This window comes from Rattus norvegicus, chromosome 6, assembly GCF_036323735.1.
Source record: "Rattus norvegicus strain BN/NHsdMcwi chromosome 6, GRCr8, whole genome shotgun sequence".
Taxonomy (NCBI): domain Eukaryota; kingdom Metazoa; phylum Chordata; class Mammalia; order Rodentia; family Muridae; genus Rattus; species Rattus norvegicus.
In genome coordinates, this window is record NC_086024.1 from 127,524,458 (window position 1) to 127,545,173 (window position 20,716).

Genomic DNA, 20,716 nt, shown 5'->3' on the forward strand with positions numbered 1-20,716 from the left:
CCACACGGTCTGTGACTAGCCGAAGGCAGCCTCTGTTGTTGATCTGCTGTGGCAATAGAAAATCTTTTCTGGGTCCCATGTTCTAGCTCTGACCCACATACAAACCAACAGAAGCTCACTTTAGACTGTTACACAACTTCTCGTGGGTTTGGATGTTGGCTTCCTAATTGGGTTAAAAGGTCAAGAACAAGGAAATCTTTGTCCCCTTGACTTCCCCTCCATCCTCCAGCACAGCATAGACCCTCCACTAGGGGCTCCTCAGTGTTGGAGGCCGCCACATTGAACTTCATGCCTGTGGTGCTATCCCATCTGTACTCGAGAGGGGAGGGTGGATGGTGCTATGGCTTGGGAGGTGCCAGCCACACTTAGGACTAGACAGGCTCAATCCCAAGGTTACTGTTTTTTTTGTTTTTTTGGGTTTTTTTTTTTTTGGTTCTTTTTTTCGGAGCTGGGGACCGAACCCAGGGCCTTGTGCTTCCTAGGTAAGCGCTCTACCACTGAGCTAAATCCCCAGCCCCCAAGGTTACTGTTAAGTATCATCTAAACTGCTCCTTGTGTGGCAGGCAGGGTGGCTAACTAGTGAGGGGCAGAGCCAGGAATAACAGCCAAGTCCCTCTGGCTACCTCTTCTCCCTGACCCTGTCTTTTAGGCTAAGTAGCCCACACTTCCGCAGGCCCCCTCACAGGCGTGCCTCCCACTAAGGGACACTTTCATAATCACTGTCTCCTTGGCTCCAATTACAATCAAGAACTCATAAACTGGCTGGGGCCACAGCTAAGGCTGGGGCCAAAGTGCTGCTGTCACTGTAGTGACAGAAGCATGGTTGAGCGCTCCAAGGTGCCACAGGGTCTGCATGTCCTACCATATACCAGACAACAAGGAGGAAAATGGTCAATGCCCACACAGGCCCACACACCCACACACAGGCCCACACAGGCCCACAGGCCCACACACCCACACACAGGCCCACACACCCACACACACCACACTACACCGTACCTACCACACACACACCACATACCACACACACACACACACACCACACACACCCCACACACACACACCACCCACACACACACCACACACACATACCACACATATATATACCACATACACACAGCACACCCACCACACCCCCACACACACACCATACCCACCACTCACACACACCCCCACACCACATACCACACCACACACACACCACACCCCCACACCCCCACACACACACCACCCACACCCACCATACACACCACACATACCCCCACACACCACACATACACCATACACACACCATACACACATACCACACACACTCACATCACACACACACACACACACACATCACACACACACACACACATGCACACACACACACACTGAGTTCTCATTCCATGCCAGGCACTGTTCCAAGCACACATGCATATATTAATATTTTTAATGCTCACAAAAACCTTTATAGGCTACTTTAATTTTTAAAGGGAAACAAGAGTCCTGGAGAGAGCTCAGTCCCTTGCCTGTAGGGAGAACCTACTGAGAACCGGCAGGAGCTTTTTCCCACCCCTTGCCATAATCATGAGGGACTGTGGTGGCACCTGAGGTCCTGGATGCCCAAGAGCGCCTCAGCCAGCAGGAAGAGCCCTGAACTCTTGACCAGCCACGGAGGTTGCCAAGTCTATCATGCAGAAGCGAGCTGCACTCCCTGCCTGAGCCCAGACCACCTGCTTCCCAGTCTCCCGCAGGCTGAGTAAGCAGCTGTGGAGAACCAAGGCACACAGGGGTGGGGTGTGAATTCCATTCCTGCATCCCTGGGATGATGCAGCAAGTGCTGTGGCTTTCATCCGGTCCTGGCGGCGGAGAAGGGAAACACGAGTACACCACACCTGGGGCTGAGCACAGAGACCTCTTCGGTCACATGTGCAAGCTCTGGCGACTACCTGTTGCCTTGACTGCTTAAAGTTCACCTTGCACTGGTGAAAATTCCTAAGTGGAGCCTCCTACCCCACCCTGCCCCCTGCCAGTTAGCCAGTTAACCTGACCTTATCACCATTGTCTTACTCCCTATTCTCTCTGCATGAGAAGGTCCAAACTCCAGAGCCTGGCCCCCAAACTCCCTGAGCTCTGGCCCTGCCACCCTGCTCTCCAGTTTGCTGGCTCCAGGTCACATTCCTTCATAGAGGCCAGGCAGCAGCACTTGCCCCTCAATCTCCTGGCTTTCTTCTTCTCTGTCCCTAGTCATCCAGAGCTATGTACTCCACCTACCACTGATCCACCCAGCCCCAAGCCAGACCCTCCCTCACCACGGTCCTATTGACAAACACAAAGGCACGTTCGAAATGAGCCAGGTGTGGAGGGCAGCATTGGGGACAAAGGTCCTGGTTGCAGGTGGCCCCAGAGGAACAACAATGAACTTCCAAGTGAGGAAAGTAAAGGCCAAGATGGGGAGAGCCTGGAACAGGAACTGTATCTACTATCCGGATGAAGCCTATTCTCATGAGGGCAACCTTGACTGCACGGACTGATTGCACAAAGGGTGAGCAAGAGTCAGGCTTGAGTGGCTCCTGTGGAGGGCTAATGTGGCAAGGAGGAGGCAGGAGGAACAGCACAAGGCTGCCTTTACAGAAGGTGTCCAGAGCCAGGAGTAGTAGTGCTTGCCTTAAGGCCCAGCACCTGGGAGGCAAGCACGGATGTATCTCCATGAGTTAGAGGCTACCCTTGCAAGACATACTAGACAGGTGGCACCAAAAAGTGACAGACATTGCTACTGCTTGCTAGAGGGAGTAGTCAAGAAGCCAAGAGGCTCCAGGGTTCCTGTATACCAGTCACGCCCATCCCCTGTGGCTCAGGAGGCAGGGCCCTCCCCAAGGAAACCTTTGCCCATGTCTGTGCACTGATAACCAAGTCTCAGGCAGTGGGCAAAGGCGCCAGACTGCTGGCTACACATGACCCTTGGAGCAGAAAACAACTGAATCATCCCAGGAATCCTTCATTGTGAGGTTAATCCAAAAGGAAAACCGACTGGGCGTGGTTTCTATGACAACCGGCTCAAATGACTTGCAATACACACCAGGCCCGCACCCTCCCACCTGCCTACCTGGACACAAGAAGAAGCTGGCCTAGTTCTGAAGCTCCTTTCCCTGAGGACCAGAGGCACATGAGTTGTTCTAGGCCGTAATGTTCTAAAGGCCATCAGAACATCTCCAAAACTCACCATTTTCCACATATAATCCTACGACTCCAGGATCTGAGTAGGATGGGGTCCTTTTGGAAGAGTCCTTTCTGAGGCAGAGTCCCTTCGCTTTGATCTACTGCAAAAAACACTTAAGGTGCAAGAAAGGTCTCTGTATACCAGGTCCTGGGCTCTGCTTCTTGCTCCTGTCATCAACATGCCTGATTATAACATCTTTCTTCCTCCTAGGTCCCAAGCCAAGCCAATGCCTTCTTATTACTGCCCAATACAGAAAACTGAACAGGGGTTTGAAAATGAAGGCCACAGCATGGTCAAGTTCAAGTGTTAGCTCCCAGGTACCTGTGGCCTGGCTCTGACCTTGCATCTCTCAGGGAGAGATGACTGGGTCAGTGCTGACAGCCCCTAGTGCCTTGCCTCAAGGGACCTAATCCTAGTCTCTGTCCTGATGCCTGCTCCTAGACTACATACCACTATAGACCACTCCTGTGCCCCTCTTCGGAAGGCAACCTGATGCTCTTTCTCAAAAGGGTTGGTCTCTTCTGCAGGAAGACATATCTCGGTCTTTACCATCTATCTGGTTTCTGCTGAAATCGACGGCGGCAAAGATTTTCTCTAGAAATACCTCGCTGAAGGTTATCATGAGGGTACCAGCCCAGGCTAGTGACCAGCAATGTGTGTGCTCTGCAAACAGCAGACTTAAGGACCTAGCTAAGACCCTCTCTAGGAGACACTCCACAAGCACATGTGCTCCAGAATGTTCTTTATCTACACCTAGAGCAGCTTGGGCGGCGGCTCTGCAGTCATCTGCCCTGAGTGGAGGCCTCCGGTACATCTGGGGCAGAGAGGCAGGCAGGTTCAGTGTTTCCCTAACGCTGCGGACTCTGCCTCTGGAACGGTGAGCTAGAATAAACTCTTCGCTAAGTCATCTTGGTCATGGTGTTTTACCAGAGCAACAGAAAAGTTAGTGAGCACATTACCCAACCTGTACCGGCTTCCTCAGCCTGAGGTAGTCGAGATCCATGTTGGTCCAAGTAACATGAGATAAGGTGCTTCAGACCAGAGTGACTAAATATCTCCTGCTGGAGTCCTCACCCTTACCCTGGCCTGGCTTTCCCAGATGGAGCTTGGCAGGGTCCCCTGCAAGGCATCAGCACTATCCACTGTGGGACTAGCAAACACTCTGTCTCAATGGTCTACATAGGTACCCAGGCTCTGTTTTCTCCCCAGAGGACAGCCATAGCCTGAGGAATTGCAGACATAGGAATCAGACACTTGGGGGCCTCCTAAAGGGCAGGAGGTGTGAGTGGGGAGTGACGATGGTGGCTGCTTTACTGAGTGTCTACTGTACCTATGGGTCAGTATTGAAGGCATGCGGTCACTTGGTTGTCACTGAGCCACACAGGGAACGAGCAGAGAGGGTTTTCTGAGAAAGTCAATATTAAACCCTGGCTATGCCACACCCCGCACACCTCTGAGGCTTAGTTTCCTGGTTGTAAACCAAAGCTGATGAGACCTGCCCTTCGGGAAGTAGATATGAAACAGGCTCAGGCCGGCTGCTTTTCAGGCTGAGTTCAGGCCATGGAGTGGGGGCCAGTTGGGTCAAACCTTCCAGCCTTGCCTCACTCCTGAGCTGGCCTTGAAGAACTGCTACAGAGCCAGATCCTAAGGAGTACGCACGCCACGTACCAGCAGTAAGCACCCTCCCAAGCTCTTCCCATCACTGCCAGCTGCTCCTCCCTGCAAGCACTCACTTTACAAACAAGAAAACTGAGGTCCCACAAAGTGAGGAGGACCAGGGATGGCCACAGCCTATGCGCAAGTGAGAGGGATCTCATGCAGAGGCCCATGGGGACAATCCCCACCTCATTTTGGACACCCTAGAAAGCATGCAGGAGGCAAGGGGTAGCACAACCAGTGGGGGAAGAAGCCCGGCAGCGGGAGGTCTCCAGGAAGTGGGTGAGCACCATGAAACACTCATCCTGAGGCCACCAACCCTGAACACATGTCAGGAGGAACACTGTCAGCAGGCCAGTTGCTGTGTGACAAGAGTCCCTTTGTCCTAACAGAGGAAAGGATCTCCAACCTCCAATTACTGTAGGTGAAAAGTGCTGGACCAAGCGCCCGGAGCCTGGGGAGGGGCGGCAGCAGGGGAGGGGTAGGGGCTGGGACAGCCGCTATTTCAGCTGCATTTCTGCTGATAATATGACTTTGTTTTATGACTCGTGAGCCGCCTGCCAGAGGAAAGAATCACATCTGTCCACAAAAGAGGACATACAGGACAAGTCAGCAGCAATGACAGCGGCAATGGCCAGCCCACTGGGAGATCCCCGAGGGGACAGTCAAGTCATCCAGGGGTCAGGACCTGGAGCTGCTGGGGAAATGGGTGGGAACAGGGAACATCCCTTGGGCCCATGAGAAACGTCAAGGCATACACAGCATCACACAGTATCAAATCAAACAATGGAGGCTTTCCTGTCAGTGCAGGATATGGTTCAAAGGCTTTCAAGAAAGGGACCCTTGGCCCCAGGTGCAACAGAGGGGTCCTATCCTGGAGTCAAAGTGGAGCCACCTGTCAGTGCTGAGCACAGCTGCCCCAAAGACACAGAAACCTCATCTGGGCTCACCAACACTCGACCAGCACAGACATCAAACCTGGGGCACGTGCAAGACTTGAGGCCTGGCCCACCACCGAGCACTTGCCCAGAAAACCGCAGCTCACCAGTGGCAGAGCCATTTCTACATATTCGAGAGCTCTAAGCTTCCGGCTATCTTATCCTGGCCTTCCCCCTCCGCCCCCACAGGCCCCACAGGCGGGGTCACCACCCTTACTCACTTGGAACCTGTGCACCAATTCCAGGGACTGGCTGTCATTCTGGTCAGCCTCGAGGATGACATCGGTCAGCTTGTGGATGATGACATCCAGGGGGCCCTGCTCCTCAATTGGCCGGCTCAGGTTCAGCTGCAAGGCGAGAAAGAGGAGAGAGCTTCAGTACCTGAGACCACGTCTGGGATCCTTGAGCCTCGGTAGCGCCCCAAGAGACTGGATGGACAGAGTAGGAGCCCGAGGTCTCCACTACTCATTCTTCTCAGTAGCTGAGGACAAACTACACTCCTGGTTGGCATGAGGGTCCCCAAAGGCACACAAAGCAGGGGATGCTACACACTGGCTGTATGGGGAAAGCATTTACTGAACACGCCTCATCTGCCCAACCACTGAAACCAGAGCTCGGCAGAGAGATGAAGAAAAATGGCCAGTTACCCGGGAGGAACTCCATCTAAGCAGATATTCCGAAACCATGGCAAAGTGGTGTTCTTGGCAGGTCTAAGAGTTGCTTCCTTGAGAACCTAGACACTTGGATTCCACCCTGAATACCAGGGTGTGTCACTGACCCTGGAGGGCTGCAGGAGATGCCTGAGTACTTCACACACTGCTCCACAGGGGGAATGTGTTTGTTTTTTCATGAACGCAGGGCCGGGAGGATCAGGCAGAGAGAGAGAGAGAGACAGAGAGAGAGAGAGAGAAAGAGAGAGAGAGAGAGAGAGAGAGAGAGAGAGAGAGAGAGCACCAGAGTGGCCAGCTGGTACTTAGCATCACCTGACCTCAAGCCAAAAGCACCTGCCAACAGCCAGGGCACCCTGACACCACGCTTCCTGATGCGCCAGATGTCCGCCGCCAGCATGTGACCATCACCACCCACAAGGCGAGACTCGGAGGCAACTGGCGACAGCCCAGCACCTGGCTGACCCCCCACATAGCCTCGACTAGGCCAGAGAAAGCAACCCCTGACTCACCAGCAGCTAGCACCTATGAGGATTCGGGGATGGCTAGGTCCGCGTCACTCATGACATAAGACAGCTACAATTACAAACTCATTCTGAGGAGACAGCAGGCTAAGGGCACACGTACCTGTCTCCTTTTATTCCCAGCCACTCGAGGAAAGGAAACTACAAACTAAGTGAGGGCAGACTTTAAGAACCAGCCTAAGACCTGGGTGGGAGAGTTCAGCTTGGATACACAGTAAGACCTAAGGCAGTTGATTTAAATTCCTAACCCACCCGGACAGCCCCTGTCCCCTGTCCACTCTGTCCCCTGGTTGTCACAATCCAAAGTTACAACCATATGGCTGCTGTCCTCTGGCAGAGTCGCAGGAGGGTGACAACAAAGGCAGGTCATGACGCTGATCCCTGCCCCTGGTCCTCACGCAACCTTTCATCCTGGTATTTCTGCACAGCCCATCTCCCAAGATGGCCAGTTACCTCTGTGGCTCCGGTGACAATTTTGGTTCCCCTGTCCTATGGGCCTATGGGCAGTGACAATTCCCCACACTTGTACATATTACATATTCTGTCTTGGCAGCCCCTCGGGCCCTGCTCACTCCACCTATGGCGTACGCGCACTTACTTTAACTCTTATCTGATAAGCTTTTGGAATGTGTCCGCTCTCTCCTGCTGTCCTTAACCCCACTTTGTAAGCGTCTGCCAGGAGAGATGTTAAAGGTCACCCCTATTTAAAGGGGGAACAAAAGGTACTGGAGACCTCCCAATGAGAAATCATGGAGGAATATGCTTCCCTTCCCATGGTGACGAGCTTGTGTATCAAACAAACGAAACACAGACACGACACCAGACTGAGGAGAAGGGATGCAGCCCAAGTATCTTTTGTTGTTGTTTAAAATTGTGTCTGGCTGGTCTCAATGTTAAGGTTCTCACCATGACTCTTCTTCCTGAGTGTCTTCCGAGACCTCACAGCAAGGCTAGGAGACGGGGATGGTCCTCCTGCCTTCTACAGCCAGAACACCAAGAACTGAGGAAGAAAAATGGGCCGGCCACGCTACGCAGCCGGAACCAGGCTGAGGCCCAGCAGAAATGCCAGTGTCTGCCCTGCCAAGCCACCAGCCAATCTGTGCTTGTCGTGACCCTGGCTTCTGTTTTCCCTGAGGAGACTGGAAGGGCCTCGTTGGCTCTGTGTGGTGACTCCACGCTAGACTTTCTTCCAACCCCAACAGGATGTGGAGGCAAATGAAGAATCCTAGAGTGAGAGGATGAATCCAGGGGACTCCAGCCATGCCTGCTGGGTTCCACTGTGGAGGACACCACAGACAGAAGGACAGTGTTTGCAGACCACTGCAACTATGAAAAGATAACTGGGTCCCTGGAGTGATGGTGGACACATTCCCTACGTCCAGACAGAACTACGATGCGGGTCTCCATTTCCAGCCCTCCCTGGACCAGGATCTGGGGAGGGGGACAGTGTCAGGGCCTAGCTTGGGTACCAGGTAGAGCACGACTGTGTTCGTTATTATTGTCTTAGAAGTCACAGGTGCATCTTGGGACTGCATCTTGCCACTGGAGTTTGCAAGGACAAAAACCAGCTAGAGATAGACCAGGGGTCCCCTGAGGATTGGGGAAGGAGGTGGATATCAGCCTGAGGCCTGTAGACCTGACAACCAGGGGCTGTTTGGAAAATAAGCTCCCGGTGTTCCTGGCTGCTCTACAAAAGGTAAACAGTTGAGTCTGGAAGCCAGCCACCTTCCTTTGTGTACTTTCCAGGCATTTTTATGCCAATAAAGCCCTTTCACAAGAAAAGTAACTTGGGATACACATCAGGCCTGGTGTGGTTCTGTTCCACAGCATGGCAGCCTCTTGCCTCCGCATTGTGTCTTCATCCCCCTCCCGCACCCCCCTTTTGAGACAGGGTTTTTCCTACATAGCCCCGGCTGCCCTGGACCACTCTGTGTAGACCAGGATGGCCTTGAACTCACAAAAGATCTGCCTGTCTTAGTCTCTAGACTCACCACACCTGGCTATCTTTCCTTTTCTAAAGCTCAAGCTGCCCTTGAACTTGTGGCCATCCTCCTGACCCTCCAGCAGGTGTGTGCCGCCATAGCACCTTGTATACAGCTGTACAGATGAGCCTTTCTGCTTTTCTTCAGGTGGCCAGGGAAGCCACCATCATTCTCCAAGGAGGATGCCTTGAAAGAACCTCAAGAGAAGCCCCAGTCTCTCCCCACTGCCTTGGGCTTCATCTGAGGCCTCAATAGTGCACGATGGGCGTGAAGGGCTCCTGACACCAGAGCACCACAGAGGGAACACTGCAAAGGTGGGGGCCCTTAGGAGAGAGCACGTCACAGGCGAGGGGATTGTACGGAAGGGATGTTTCAAAAGATGGCACAGTCAAAGCCCTGTCTCCTCGACAGGGTGAGGACAGGGCTCAGGGTAAAGATTTGTGTGTGCTCGCCACTCCATTTCTCTGACCACTCAGTGCCCAGAACATCCCCAGAGACTTCTTGTTCTCCACCTTGGGAGAAGTATGGTCTGTCCCTCTCAGGGAGGGTTAAGGGCATGCCAATGAAAGGCCTGACCACCGAGACCAGGAATCCACAGTTGCTCCACTTCCAGGTCTGGCTGCCCGGCGAGGCCAGCACTGGACATGGTGGCAGGCAGCACACAGAGCTCTGAATTCAGAGAGAACAAAAGGCCACTGTTTGCCTCACTGACAAAGGCAAGTGAGGCTGCCTAGGGGGGCAGGCAGGGCTGGTAGGATATGGGTCAAAGTTGGCAAATCCCAGTGGCCCATGAGTCACCTCTGATTTCCAGAACAGTAATTAGCATATTCATGCCCTACCTGGTAACCAAGCTAGGCCCCTGACACTGTCTCTATCCCAAAACCAGCACCTGGAACCAGGCAGAAATGTGAGCATGGCCGGGAAACCCATCTAACTCCATTATTTCTGGGTAGCCAAGGTCACCTAACTATACTGTATCTCAGTTTCCCCATTCATAAAATGAGTCTGCTGCTAACTCTTCCACCTACTGCCCAGGGCCTGTGGACCGCGCCCCCACTCCCCACCCCTCACCCCCACACACCTTGCTTCCTTGGGGCAACTCTCCTCTATCACTACTCTGTGGCTTGCTGTCAGTTGGACCCTCAGGGTTCTTCACTGTTCCACAGGATCATGGAGACACAAGGCTGCTATGCTAAATCCATGACTTCCTAGATGGCAGGGTGTACCTGACTTCAGAGTTCAAAACTACGACTGAGGTTGCAGTGGAAATCAACCAGGTGCAAGGGCCGGCTTTCGTGGCCAGCGCCTTCCCAGACCTTCACCTGCCTACAGAGACCTCACCGTTCTACAGCACAAACACCGCCACTGCATACCTGATCCAACCCTGATCATTATACGCAAGGATTCAAGTCCCCTGTTAATGGTACTTTGCCAAGGAGTATGGTACGTCCAATAAATGTCAGCTGTTAGATCTCCTCCTCCTTGCTGTTCATATTGTGACCAACATGAAAGCCTGACCCCCTCTGGTGATACCATGCCACAGGATCTCAGCACGGGTCAGACGAGCACTGGTTCACACTGACATCCTCAGAGAGTGTGCTGCCATACCTCAGCTCTCTGTAGTTGGTAATGACAACTGCCACCCACACAATGCTTACCGGAAGCTACACTCTGTGTTCCTAATGAGCACTGACAACTCGGGGTGCAGAAGAAGATGAGTCACATGGGGGAGGGGGTGTTCAGTGACAGGCCCAGGAGCACGGAGTCTCACACTGTGGGAACCCAGGTTTCTCTCCTGCTGACATTACACTTCTGTTCACACCAAAGGGTGTTCAGGGTTTCTTCCCCTTTCCTCTCCGCGTGTGGCCTGGGAATGGTGTTTTCAGCTGTGACTTCAAATGGGACCCACTACATCAAAAGTTTTGCCTTAGCCAAGGCTGAGTAGGACAAATGTCCCAGATCAAAGGCCTGATGTATATCTCTAGGCTCCATTAGAGTCCTGGGATCTGGCTAAAGACCCAGAATACTGCACAGAAGTAGGTCTCTCAGTCTGGGCCTCTCAAGGATAGACCCCAAAAGGCAGTAGGGTCTCTGTGTGGGTTTGATTCCAAATGCAGGATGATGGAGGACACCAGAGCTTCTTGAATAAAGCACCCCCTGCCAAAGAAATGTCACATGTCCCACAGTCAGGAGTCTGAGTCTGGCCACCCAAACCTGTAAACTAAACCAAGGGAGATACCCGTCATCCTGATGGCCTCTGCCCCAGATCAAAGAGGGAGGCTGGTGCCTTTTTTCCCTGACCCAGTTCCCCAGTTCCCCAGGGACCAGGGCAATTGTAAGCAGCAGCAATTGAATTAAGGCGGAAAAGTAGACAACATTTTATTCCACAGACGAGGCTGACAATGCCTCATGGCACCGACATTTGGAGAACTTCAAGCATTCTGCAGGTGAGAGCCCAAGCCGAGCTTGTTAGGTCTGCTGAATTCATGCTGACCCTAATGTCTCCAGTAACATTCCGAGAGCTAGAGCCATCCAGAAGCACCACTCCATACGAACTGTACTGAACATCTTCATTCCTTCCAGAGTAGTTACGCTATCATGAAATCTCTCTCTCTCTCTCTCTCTCTCTCTCTCTCTCTCTCTCTCTCTCACACACACACACACATACACGCGCGCGCGCGCGCGCGAGCGCACACTCCTCCCAGAATCCACCCCTGATTTCCTACCTACCCAACTTGACTTGTTTTGAAGCCATCAAGTACAGTTGGTGCCCTCCATATGCTCTTGGGTGTTGGGTGTGTGACCCTCTACTGAGCATGGCCAACCTAACACTTGGAGAAAGATGACACTCCCACTGTGACAGCTACTGACTATTGGTAGCTATGGACAGTTTTTGAGCGTGATGGCACCTGGAGCCAGTCAGAGGAAGAACTTGTCCTTTGTGAAGAGAGTCCATACAGTTCTAACTAACTTGTCAGGCCACCTTGCAGGAGCAACTCTGGCCCAGACAGTAATGGGCGGATCCATACCTTGGCCATGAATGCTCAGTTATGCAAATGTCTTAACCACTATTTAAACCTGACCCTCAGGTCAGGAACCTGGGGATGGACTTTGGCTAGGGGCAGGTGCCATCACTGGGCCTCTTTCTTTTTCTTCTCCATATGGAGAAGAATAAATCTTCTTCTACTTTTTACTATAACTTGTCTATCTAATGGGTAGGTGGGTGGTCAAACACAGCTTGCTAGGGAAGCTAGAGTCCAGACCACATCCTGATACCTTCAGTAACATTATAGTCATTAATACTTACATTTAAATCAGAAAAAGAGACAAAAATATCATTGACCGGAAGGGAAGGTGGCATGGTCTAAAAAGTGTCTGCTACTTAAGTGTGAGAACTCAAGTTCCCTTCTCCAGTCACAGTCACTATGTCAGAGGCAGGTACAAGAGCATGCATGTGTAACCCTAGGACTAAGGGGCAAGTCAGGGAGACAAGATCCCAGCAGCCCACTGGCCAGTGGGCTTAGCTGAATCGACAAACTCCAGGTTCCAGGAGATCCTACCTCAAAAAATACGGTAGAGAGTGGTCAAGGAAGATAGCTGACTGGCATCTACCTCTGGCCTCCACATGCACAAGGATCTGCATGCACACACAAACAGAGCATGTACACACAAACAGAGTCAGACACCTACACAGGTATACACACAGAGAAAGAGAGAGGGGAGAGACAACAAAGTCATCTTAAGAGTTGTAAAAAACACAGCCAGACACAGTGCCACACACCTTTTAATCCCAAACTTGAGAGGCAGAAGCTGGCAGACAAATATTCTACTGGATAAAATAAATCTAACAGAAGTGAGTTCAGGGCTGGAGAGGTGGCTCAATGGTTGAGAGCACTGACTGCTCTTCCAGAGGTCCTGAGTTCAATTCTCAGCAACCACATGGGGGCTCACAACCATCAGTAATGGGATCTGATGCCCTCTTCTGGTGTGTCTGAAGACAGCTACAGTGTACTTACATATAATAAACAAACAAACAAACAAACAAACAAACAAACAAAACAGAAGTATGTTCAAGGCCAGCCTGGTCTACATAGTTAGTTCCAGGACAGTCATGGCTACTATGTAGAAACCTTGCTTTAAAAAAAAAAAAAAAAAAAAAAACTGAAAAGGAGCAAAAGCCCAGTACCTAAGGGCCAAGTTAACGAACAGTCAGAATGCCTACATGCCATGCTTTTGTCTCAGAATGCCCACTCCCAGATGGCTACGAAAAAATCCACATGGACAAATGTGAAGACCCGGAACTCCTGTGGAAAGATAGGGATTGGCTGTACAGTGGTGGGCATGCCCACCTACCTCAGAGAGATATTGGGAAGCCACCAAGATGGCAGCAAAGAGGTTTGGTGGAGACATCTGCTGTGGGAAACTGGAATAGGAAGGAGGAGCAAGTCCCACCTCCAGGATACAAAACAGCATAGCCCCTGGCTCACCAGGACCAGGAGCAATGAGCTCCGGCCATTTGGGAGGAGGTTTAATGAGTCTCCCACCTTCCCTGATGGCCCTGTCACAGGTGGAAGGAGCTTGGGGGAAAGGAGGGGGTGTCACTGTTTCAGTCTCCAGGACCTCAGGTCACCTGACAACCCAGAACTACATATCCACCTGACTGATAAGCAGGAAGTTCCCCCACTCCATCTCTTCCTTCATTTACTGAGAAGAAAGACACGTTCGATCTAGCATGTGGGGGGCCTTGTGGGGTTTGGAGGCGCTTTTAAAGCTATAGTTTGGAATCTGGATAGAATAAGGCCACAGAGATTTATCCTGTAAGAAAAGAATACTTCCTGACGCTTAAGGATCATTAGGCTGAAAACCTGAACAAGCCACACATGAACCTGGCTGTTCTACAGCACTCAGGAAAGCCCCACAATCCCCTCCACCTGCCTGCAAGACCCTGATGGCAGCCATTTTGGCCTAGAGGACAGTTCATCTTGTTGCTGTTCATGGGACTCAAGACAGCATGATGGGAAATAACACACATACACACACACACACACACGCACGCACGCACACACACACACGCACACACACACACACACCCCAGGCAATCTCTCCCTGTCCTGAGGAAAGGCACACATCACAAGCTGGCAAATACAGACAAGACCTAGCAGCACTATCCAGCATGCAGGGAAGTCACAGGCCACATCCAGGTCTAGCTGTCCTCCGAGTGTGCACTGGGAGACTGGGACTGGAGAAAGGCTTCTGGGGTCCTCTTACCTCAGCTCCCTGACAATTATCTTCCTTCCGAGCCACCCCAGGCACAAGGTGGCCCCTCCCAAGCAGGAGGACACTAAAGGATCAGAGAGTGGGGCTGAGTGTCTGGATGCACACAGGCCCAGGCCTAGGGAGAGCGTATCCTTCACCCTCAGACTGGTTTCCTCACCTGCAAAGGGAAGATAAGGAAGCATCCTTCCACAGCACATACCAGACATCAGGCAGTCACTCTGGGCAGAGCCAGCCCACCACGCACAAGTCAGTGGCAGGGATTTCAGCTGAGATCACGTGAGGATAGATTTTTTTTCTCCAGCTTCAATGTAATCCTTGTTGGCTGTCTGCCAGGACGATCCACGTAATCCCTTCCCCAGAACTACAGGAGCCTGGCCCCATACCAGGTGCTGAACCGAGCAAATCACACATATTATTTCCCCTAATCTCCCGATCTGAAGCAGCTGAGACCCAGTGACCATTTTTATGTGAGGTCACTCACATAGGAAGAAGATTCCAGAAGCCAAACAGTAAGCTGAGATTGGATAACCAATCAGCAAGAGGAACGGCCAGCCTCGGGTTCTGTCCTGTGCTCCAAAGAGCAGTTTCAGACACCTTCTGCTCTCCTCAGGTGGTGGTGGCTAGACACTTTTCCTGGAAGTGTCAGGCGGTAACAACACAGCCCGAAGATTATGTCTGAGGCAAGTTCTTGCCTCCTGGTGGTAAGTTTGATGGGAATCTCAGCCAGTCTTAGAGCTCTAGACTGGAAACTCCGGTAGGAGGGAGTGACATCTCCAGCAAAACACTACTTCCCGATCTCTCGTCCCCAGCCCTCCATCCCAATGGAGGTATCCTGTAGCAAGCACAGCACTGGGACTCTTGAGTTTCCCAATCTTGCTGGCAAGCCAGCACACGGGGCATTATTTTATAACCACCCAAAATTAATAAATCAAATCCACCGAGACGGGGGTAGTTATATATCAAGCTGCCATAGAAAAGCTAGGAGGTGATCCAATGCAGTATGCTGTGGAGTGTGTGGGCAGAGGGGAGCTCCAGACATCCACCTCCCTATGCCCATAGCATCTCAGTGTACCCCAAGGGACCGATGTAAGTGATAATCTCCCCTGAGGAGAGCAGAGGGGGTTCCTACGGGACTAGTTAAGATGAGTCTTCTCATGCTGTGCTACTAGAGGGTTTCAAACCAGGGTAGTATCTTGTTTTTCTGACTTTATGTTATCAGGTTAGCAGTATGTAGAATGGGTGTAGAAGAAAAGGGTCTGGGTTCAAATCCAGCCAGTATCTAACATCTATTGGAATCTGCTCTATGCCAGGCACACCTACAAGCACTGTACCTAAATCATTGCATTGATGAGTCAGAGGGTCTCTCACTGGGACCCCCATGACGGTAGTGGCCTTTGTATCTTGGTGACTCGGACTACAATTGATGAAGGAGGGCAGATAGCTGTAGGCAGTGACCTTCAGCCCATCTAAGCCTGTTTCCTCATCTGTCTGATGGAGCCCTGGCATCGGCTCCTACATTCCTCATTGGACAAGGCGACATTGGCAAAGCTTCAGCAATGAGCCGGCCCAGAACAGGCTCTCAGGAGGCCCCACCCATGGAAGATGCCAGCTCGTGTCCTGGGGCCTCTCTGTTCTCAGTCCCTCTAACACTTCATTAGTCTCAGTTCTTGGGGGCGCCTCCACTTCCAATGACAAACAGGAAGTGGCTTTTTGGTTCAGGGGCCTGGGCATGATGCCAGCTCTCCAAGGCACCCTCAGCCTCCTCTTTCAGAGAGGCTGACATAGTCTGGCTTGGCCAATCATGCCCACTGTGAGCTGTAAAAGGAGTCCTTGGCCTGCCTCTGTGACCTCTCTAAGGTCACATCTGTGACTGGTTGCTCCCTTTGGCCTTGCATGGCCTAGGAGTGCCTGCTTGCCCCCAGGGCATCAGAATGCACTAAATGAGTAACTGGGGACAGGAGAGACTTGCAACATGGGCCCACCCGATGCACCATTCCACCCATCCCTCCACATAACCGGTACCAGACATGGCACGTACACGACCATAACTCCAAACAAGTGTTACCCTATCGTTCTCAGGGGGGAAAAAAATGAAGCTAGAGAAAGATTAGGTCAGTCCTAAAATGTCACCGCCAGAAAGGGACAGACCCAAATGCTTTCTGATCACAAATCCTTACCCACTACCTTCTGATCTGCCTATATTCTCTCCATAACACTCGCAGATCTGGACCGCTGCACTGGGCTTGGGTGTACGGGTGGGGCTGAGGTGCTTCTCTGTCCGTCCTACCAGAGAAGTTAACAAACTTGAGTCCAAGGTGGCTCCAGAGTGAGTTGCAGACTCCAGCCTAATGAGGGCAGAAGATCCCAGGATTTTCTGGGCTATGGAGCAAACAAGGACTTGGGAATTACCTTGTTCCAGTCCTGTGGCCATCCTTAGGAAGGAGACACGGCCACCGGTGTTCAAGAGGCCCAGAGATTTTCTACGGCAATGCTCGGTGCCCACTAACAGCTATGATCCTGGCTCCCACAGACATAACAGAAGAGCACACACAGCAGCCTGGCCTAAGTCTTGTCGCTGCGGGCCAGCCATGAATATCTGGGGAACACTCCCTCTCAGCATCTGTCTGGAAGACTGGACTGTGTCACACACATACAAGACAGGGTAACAGAGCAAGCAATCAGCAGTCCTCGGGGTCGCAGCTTCCTCGACATAATCAACTGTCAGAGTGAACACGTGGGTCATGGTAAGCCGTGTACTTCAGTCCCTGGCCAGATAAACTCAGGATGGGCCATATAGACTCCGCTCTATACAAGACTGCCTACCTTCCCTACTACCCGTCCTCTGCAGCCTCACACAAACCACACATATTCTCGCTCCGGTTCACCAGGAGGTGCAGAGACTGAGGTCAAGGGACACCATGTGAAAGGACGCCATGTTTGTACTGAGCATGCTCCTGGAAGGCGTGCACAATACTAATCTGGAAGGGGGTCTGTGCCCACCGGATGAGCACTGGGAACATCGAGTGTTCACCGCAGCAGCCCTTTCGCTCCCGACCTCTGTCTAAAAGGCACAAAGTAGAAACACTCACGAGTCGCACAAAAGACGATGCTGTGTTCTGCTTTTTCTGAATCCCAGTACCACCCCTGGGTGGCTGCTTTGTGCTGGCACTGCCCCAGCGCCGCAACTCAAGAGGGAGGGTGTCAGCAAACAAGGAAATATGGTAAAGTTAGAGAGCCGGGGTGCTTGGTAAGGAGAGTGGACACACTCATCACAGAAGGCCTAGTCCAAGTGGAACTGGCTCCACGAAAACAGCTTGTCCAAGGCCTCACCTCCATTATCCCAGAACGTGGCCTTGTCTGAAAGAGCACTTGCATATTTGACTATGGTGACATCATGCTGGAGTGGCGTGGACCCTCAATCCAAAAAAAACTACTATCCTTGTCAGAAGGTGACACGCTGGGAGAGCACACTGGGAATATCCTGGAGAACACACTGGGGACATTACACTGGGGGGGACACACTGGAGACATTTGGGAGAACACGAGTTGACAGTGAAGGCAAAGATGGGGTGTCACATCTGCAATCGAGGAAGGCCAACAATCCATCAGAGCTGAGGAGGCTTCAGAAAGGGCCTGCTGCAGGCTCCCCTCACAGTTCAGGAAAAAGCCTGTGCCTTGACCTGTACTATGGCCTCCTAAGCCTCGGAACATCCTTATTTCAGACTGTGGCTCTTTGTCAGAGCAGCCCCAACAAGCAAATGCAGGCCCCTTTATGGAAACAGCACTTGACAGAGACCCAAAGAGAGGGATCCAGATGAGACGGGCACATCTGGGCGCTTTTGGAATGACATGGTGAACGGTGTGGGTGTGAGGACAGGGACATGAAGGGGTAAGAAGGGTAGGAAGCTCAGAGCTGAGGACATGATTAGAAGTTGACTAGACAAACGTGGTGGCACCTATTAGCCCAACATTTGAGAGGTGAAGTCAGGAGTACTTCCTTGAGTTTAAGGCCAGCCAGTGCGATACAGTGAGACACTCTCGAAAAATAAAACAGCAGGCCAGCGAGACGACTCGGCCTGATGGCTTGAGTTTGACCTTCAGGAGAGAACCAACTCCTGAAAGCTGTTTCTTTTGAGTGCTGTGTGTACATACATGCACACAAACGTGTACCGACACTAATAAAACATTTTTATAATTTTTTTAGATTTATTTTGAATTTCTGTGTATGCGTGTTTTGCCTTCATGTATGTCTGCATACCATGTGTGTGCTTCATTCAAGAAGAGGTACTAGACCTTCATGCGGGTGCTGGGAACTGAACTCAGGTCCTTTCCAAGAACAAGTGACTCTTAACCAGTAAGCCAACTCTCCAGCCCTAATAAGATATTTTAAATTAGAAAGTATTAACAGCTGGGCGGTGGTGGCATAAGCCTTTAATCCCAGCCCTTGGGAGACAGAGGCAGCCAGATCTCTGCATCTGAGGCCACCCCGGTCTACAGAGAAAATTCTAGGATAGTCAGGGCTACACAGAGAAACCCTGTCTCAAAACAAAACTGGAAAGTATTTACAAGCTGGCATTCCAAGGATGGTGGGAAGGTGCCGATGGCTCAGAGGGGTATTTGACAGTCCTGTTTCCAGAAAGTACTCTGGAAGCTGTATGAAGCAACTCGTGAGCTATGTGGTTGCTATGCCTCAGGTAAACACATACGAGCACGGTGCTCAGAGCTGACACTTCATGGCTCCATAGAACAGAGGGCCCAGATAAGAACCCCCAAACCGCAATGCTGTGAAGGTGGCAGCGGGCAGGGGATCCCTGTGTGAACCTGAACCACCATTGTCCCTGTTTATAGCCTGAGGTCTAAGCTTGAAGAGGTGGGTCCCCAGAGCATGTTCTGGGTCTGGCTCCAAGTATATCTGGTGGTATGAGAACAGCTAGCTGCCCATCCCCATCTAGATCCTGCTTCATGCTCCAAGCTTTCTCCCCTCTCCTCCGCCCTGGCTTCAGGCCCAGGATGCTTTTCTGTGCTGACGAGGGAAAGCATCTCAGTGTCTCAATGCTTCATTTATCTTTCCATGTTCCTCCCAGAGAGCAACTGGCAGCCCCCACCAAAGTGCCTAAGAACTCCCCAAGCCCCAGACAGTCTCCTTTTACCCTTGTTAACAATAAGGAGTGAAAGCTTGGGAGTCTAAGTTCTACAAAGTCTCCACAGATTCCTTCCGAAGCTTCAGGGTAATGCTCTTTCTATATTCATTTCTCACCAGTCCAAAGACAGCATCCCTTGAGGCAGTGCCAACCTGGTATTTGACATAATATCAAGGAGTATTAATGGTCTTCTTTAACAGGCTGCTGAACTAGAGACAGGCATTGCTGAAAACTGCCTCATTCATCTGGGAGAATTCCAGAGAATGAAGTAGAATTCAAAGAAATGTTGAGATCCAACTAAACCTTCTGCCACTTTGCCTCTCTAGGCAGGGAGGACCCCTGTGGAATAGACACAGACACACACAGACACACACAGACACACACAGACACACACACACACACACACACACACACACACACACACACACTCAGTGCTGTGAGAGCAACTTCCAATTAGCCTCATCCTAGATGACTCTTGTCAGCCTGGCTCTAGCTGTGACCTTGACAAATCACTAAGATTCATGGGGAGGAGGGTGACTGCTGACTCTACAGCCATGAGACAAAGTGTGGGAGCTCAGGGCAGCAGGTAACCAGCAACAATTGCGTATTCTGGGAAGCTAGTCCCTTTTCCTAGGAGTGGTCCCGGGGCCTTTGGTAAAGGCCCTGAAGGGTTCTGTCTCACTGGTCACTAGTGTGAGCCACTAAGAAGTTTTGACCCAGGGATGGTAACAACAGATGTGCTTGTGCCCTGGGTCATCACAATAGGCCAGGCTTGAGGTTCTCCGGGTCCACAAATGACATCCACATACTCAGCAGGAAGGGCCCCAGTTGACTCTGAGAGGTCTGTGACTACGTGTCATTTGTTGTCATGGCAATCAGAGTGTAGGACCTTGGTTGATCTCACTAAGCTGAGGGCAAGCAGGGACAAGGTAGATGGGTTCTCATGAATGGAAGCTGAACCAGCAAAACTATGCTGGGGGAGCCATGGGCCTCACCAAGAACTTGGGGAGCATGCCACAGAAGCCATAGGCCTCACAAGGACTGGGGGAGCATGCCACAGAAGCCATGGGCCTCACTTCAGTACAAGGAGATGGGGTGGCTTCCCATCCAAACAGTAGCTAGAGAAAACTGGAGCTGTGAGCACACTGGGAGGGTACAGCATCGTAACCACACTGACGACCAGATGAGATGCCCTGAGGAAGGGGGACCAGCCTGCAGTACAGGACAGGGGGCAGGAGGGCCCTCATGCAGCCTGGATAGATCTGGGACAAGAACACGAACAAGGGGAAGGAACAGAAAGGGACAGCAGAAACAAGGACACACAG

General features: G+C 51.7%; 1 protein-coding gene across 6 annotated transcripts in view; it reads right to left on the reverse strand.

Moving 5' to 3' along the window:
- Window positions 1-20,716, reverse strand: part of Itpk1 (inositol-tetrakisphosphate 1-kinase) — a 133,732-nt gene that overhangs the window by 48,869 nt on the left and 64,147 nt on the right. For all 6 annotated transcript variants that reach the window (XM_039112755.2, XM_017594304.3, XM_063262334.1 and 3 more), the window contains one exon: window positions 6,021-6,146. Coding sequence is in view for 4 of the 6 variants with exons in the window: in XM_017594304.3 (XP_017449793.1) it covers window positions 6,021-6,146 (126 nt within the window). In the remaining 2 variants the exon portion in view is untranslated. The remainder of the gene's footprint in view (window positions 1-6,020; window positions 6,147-20,716) is intronic.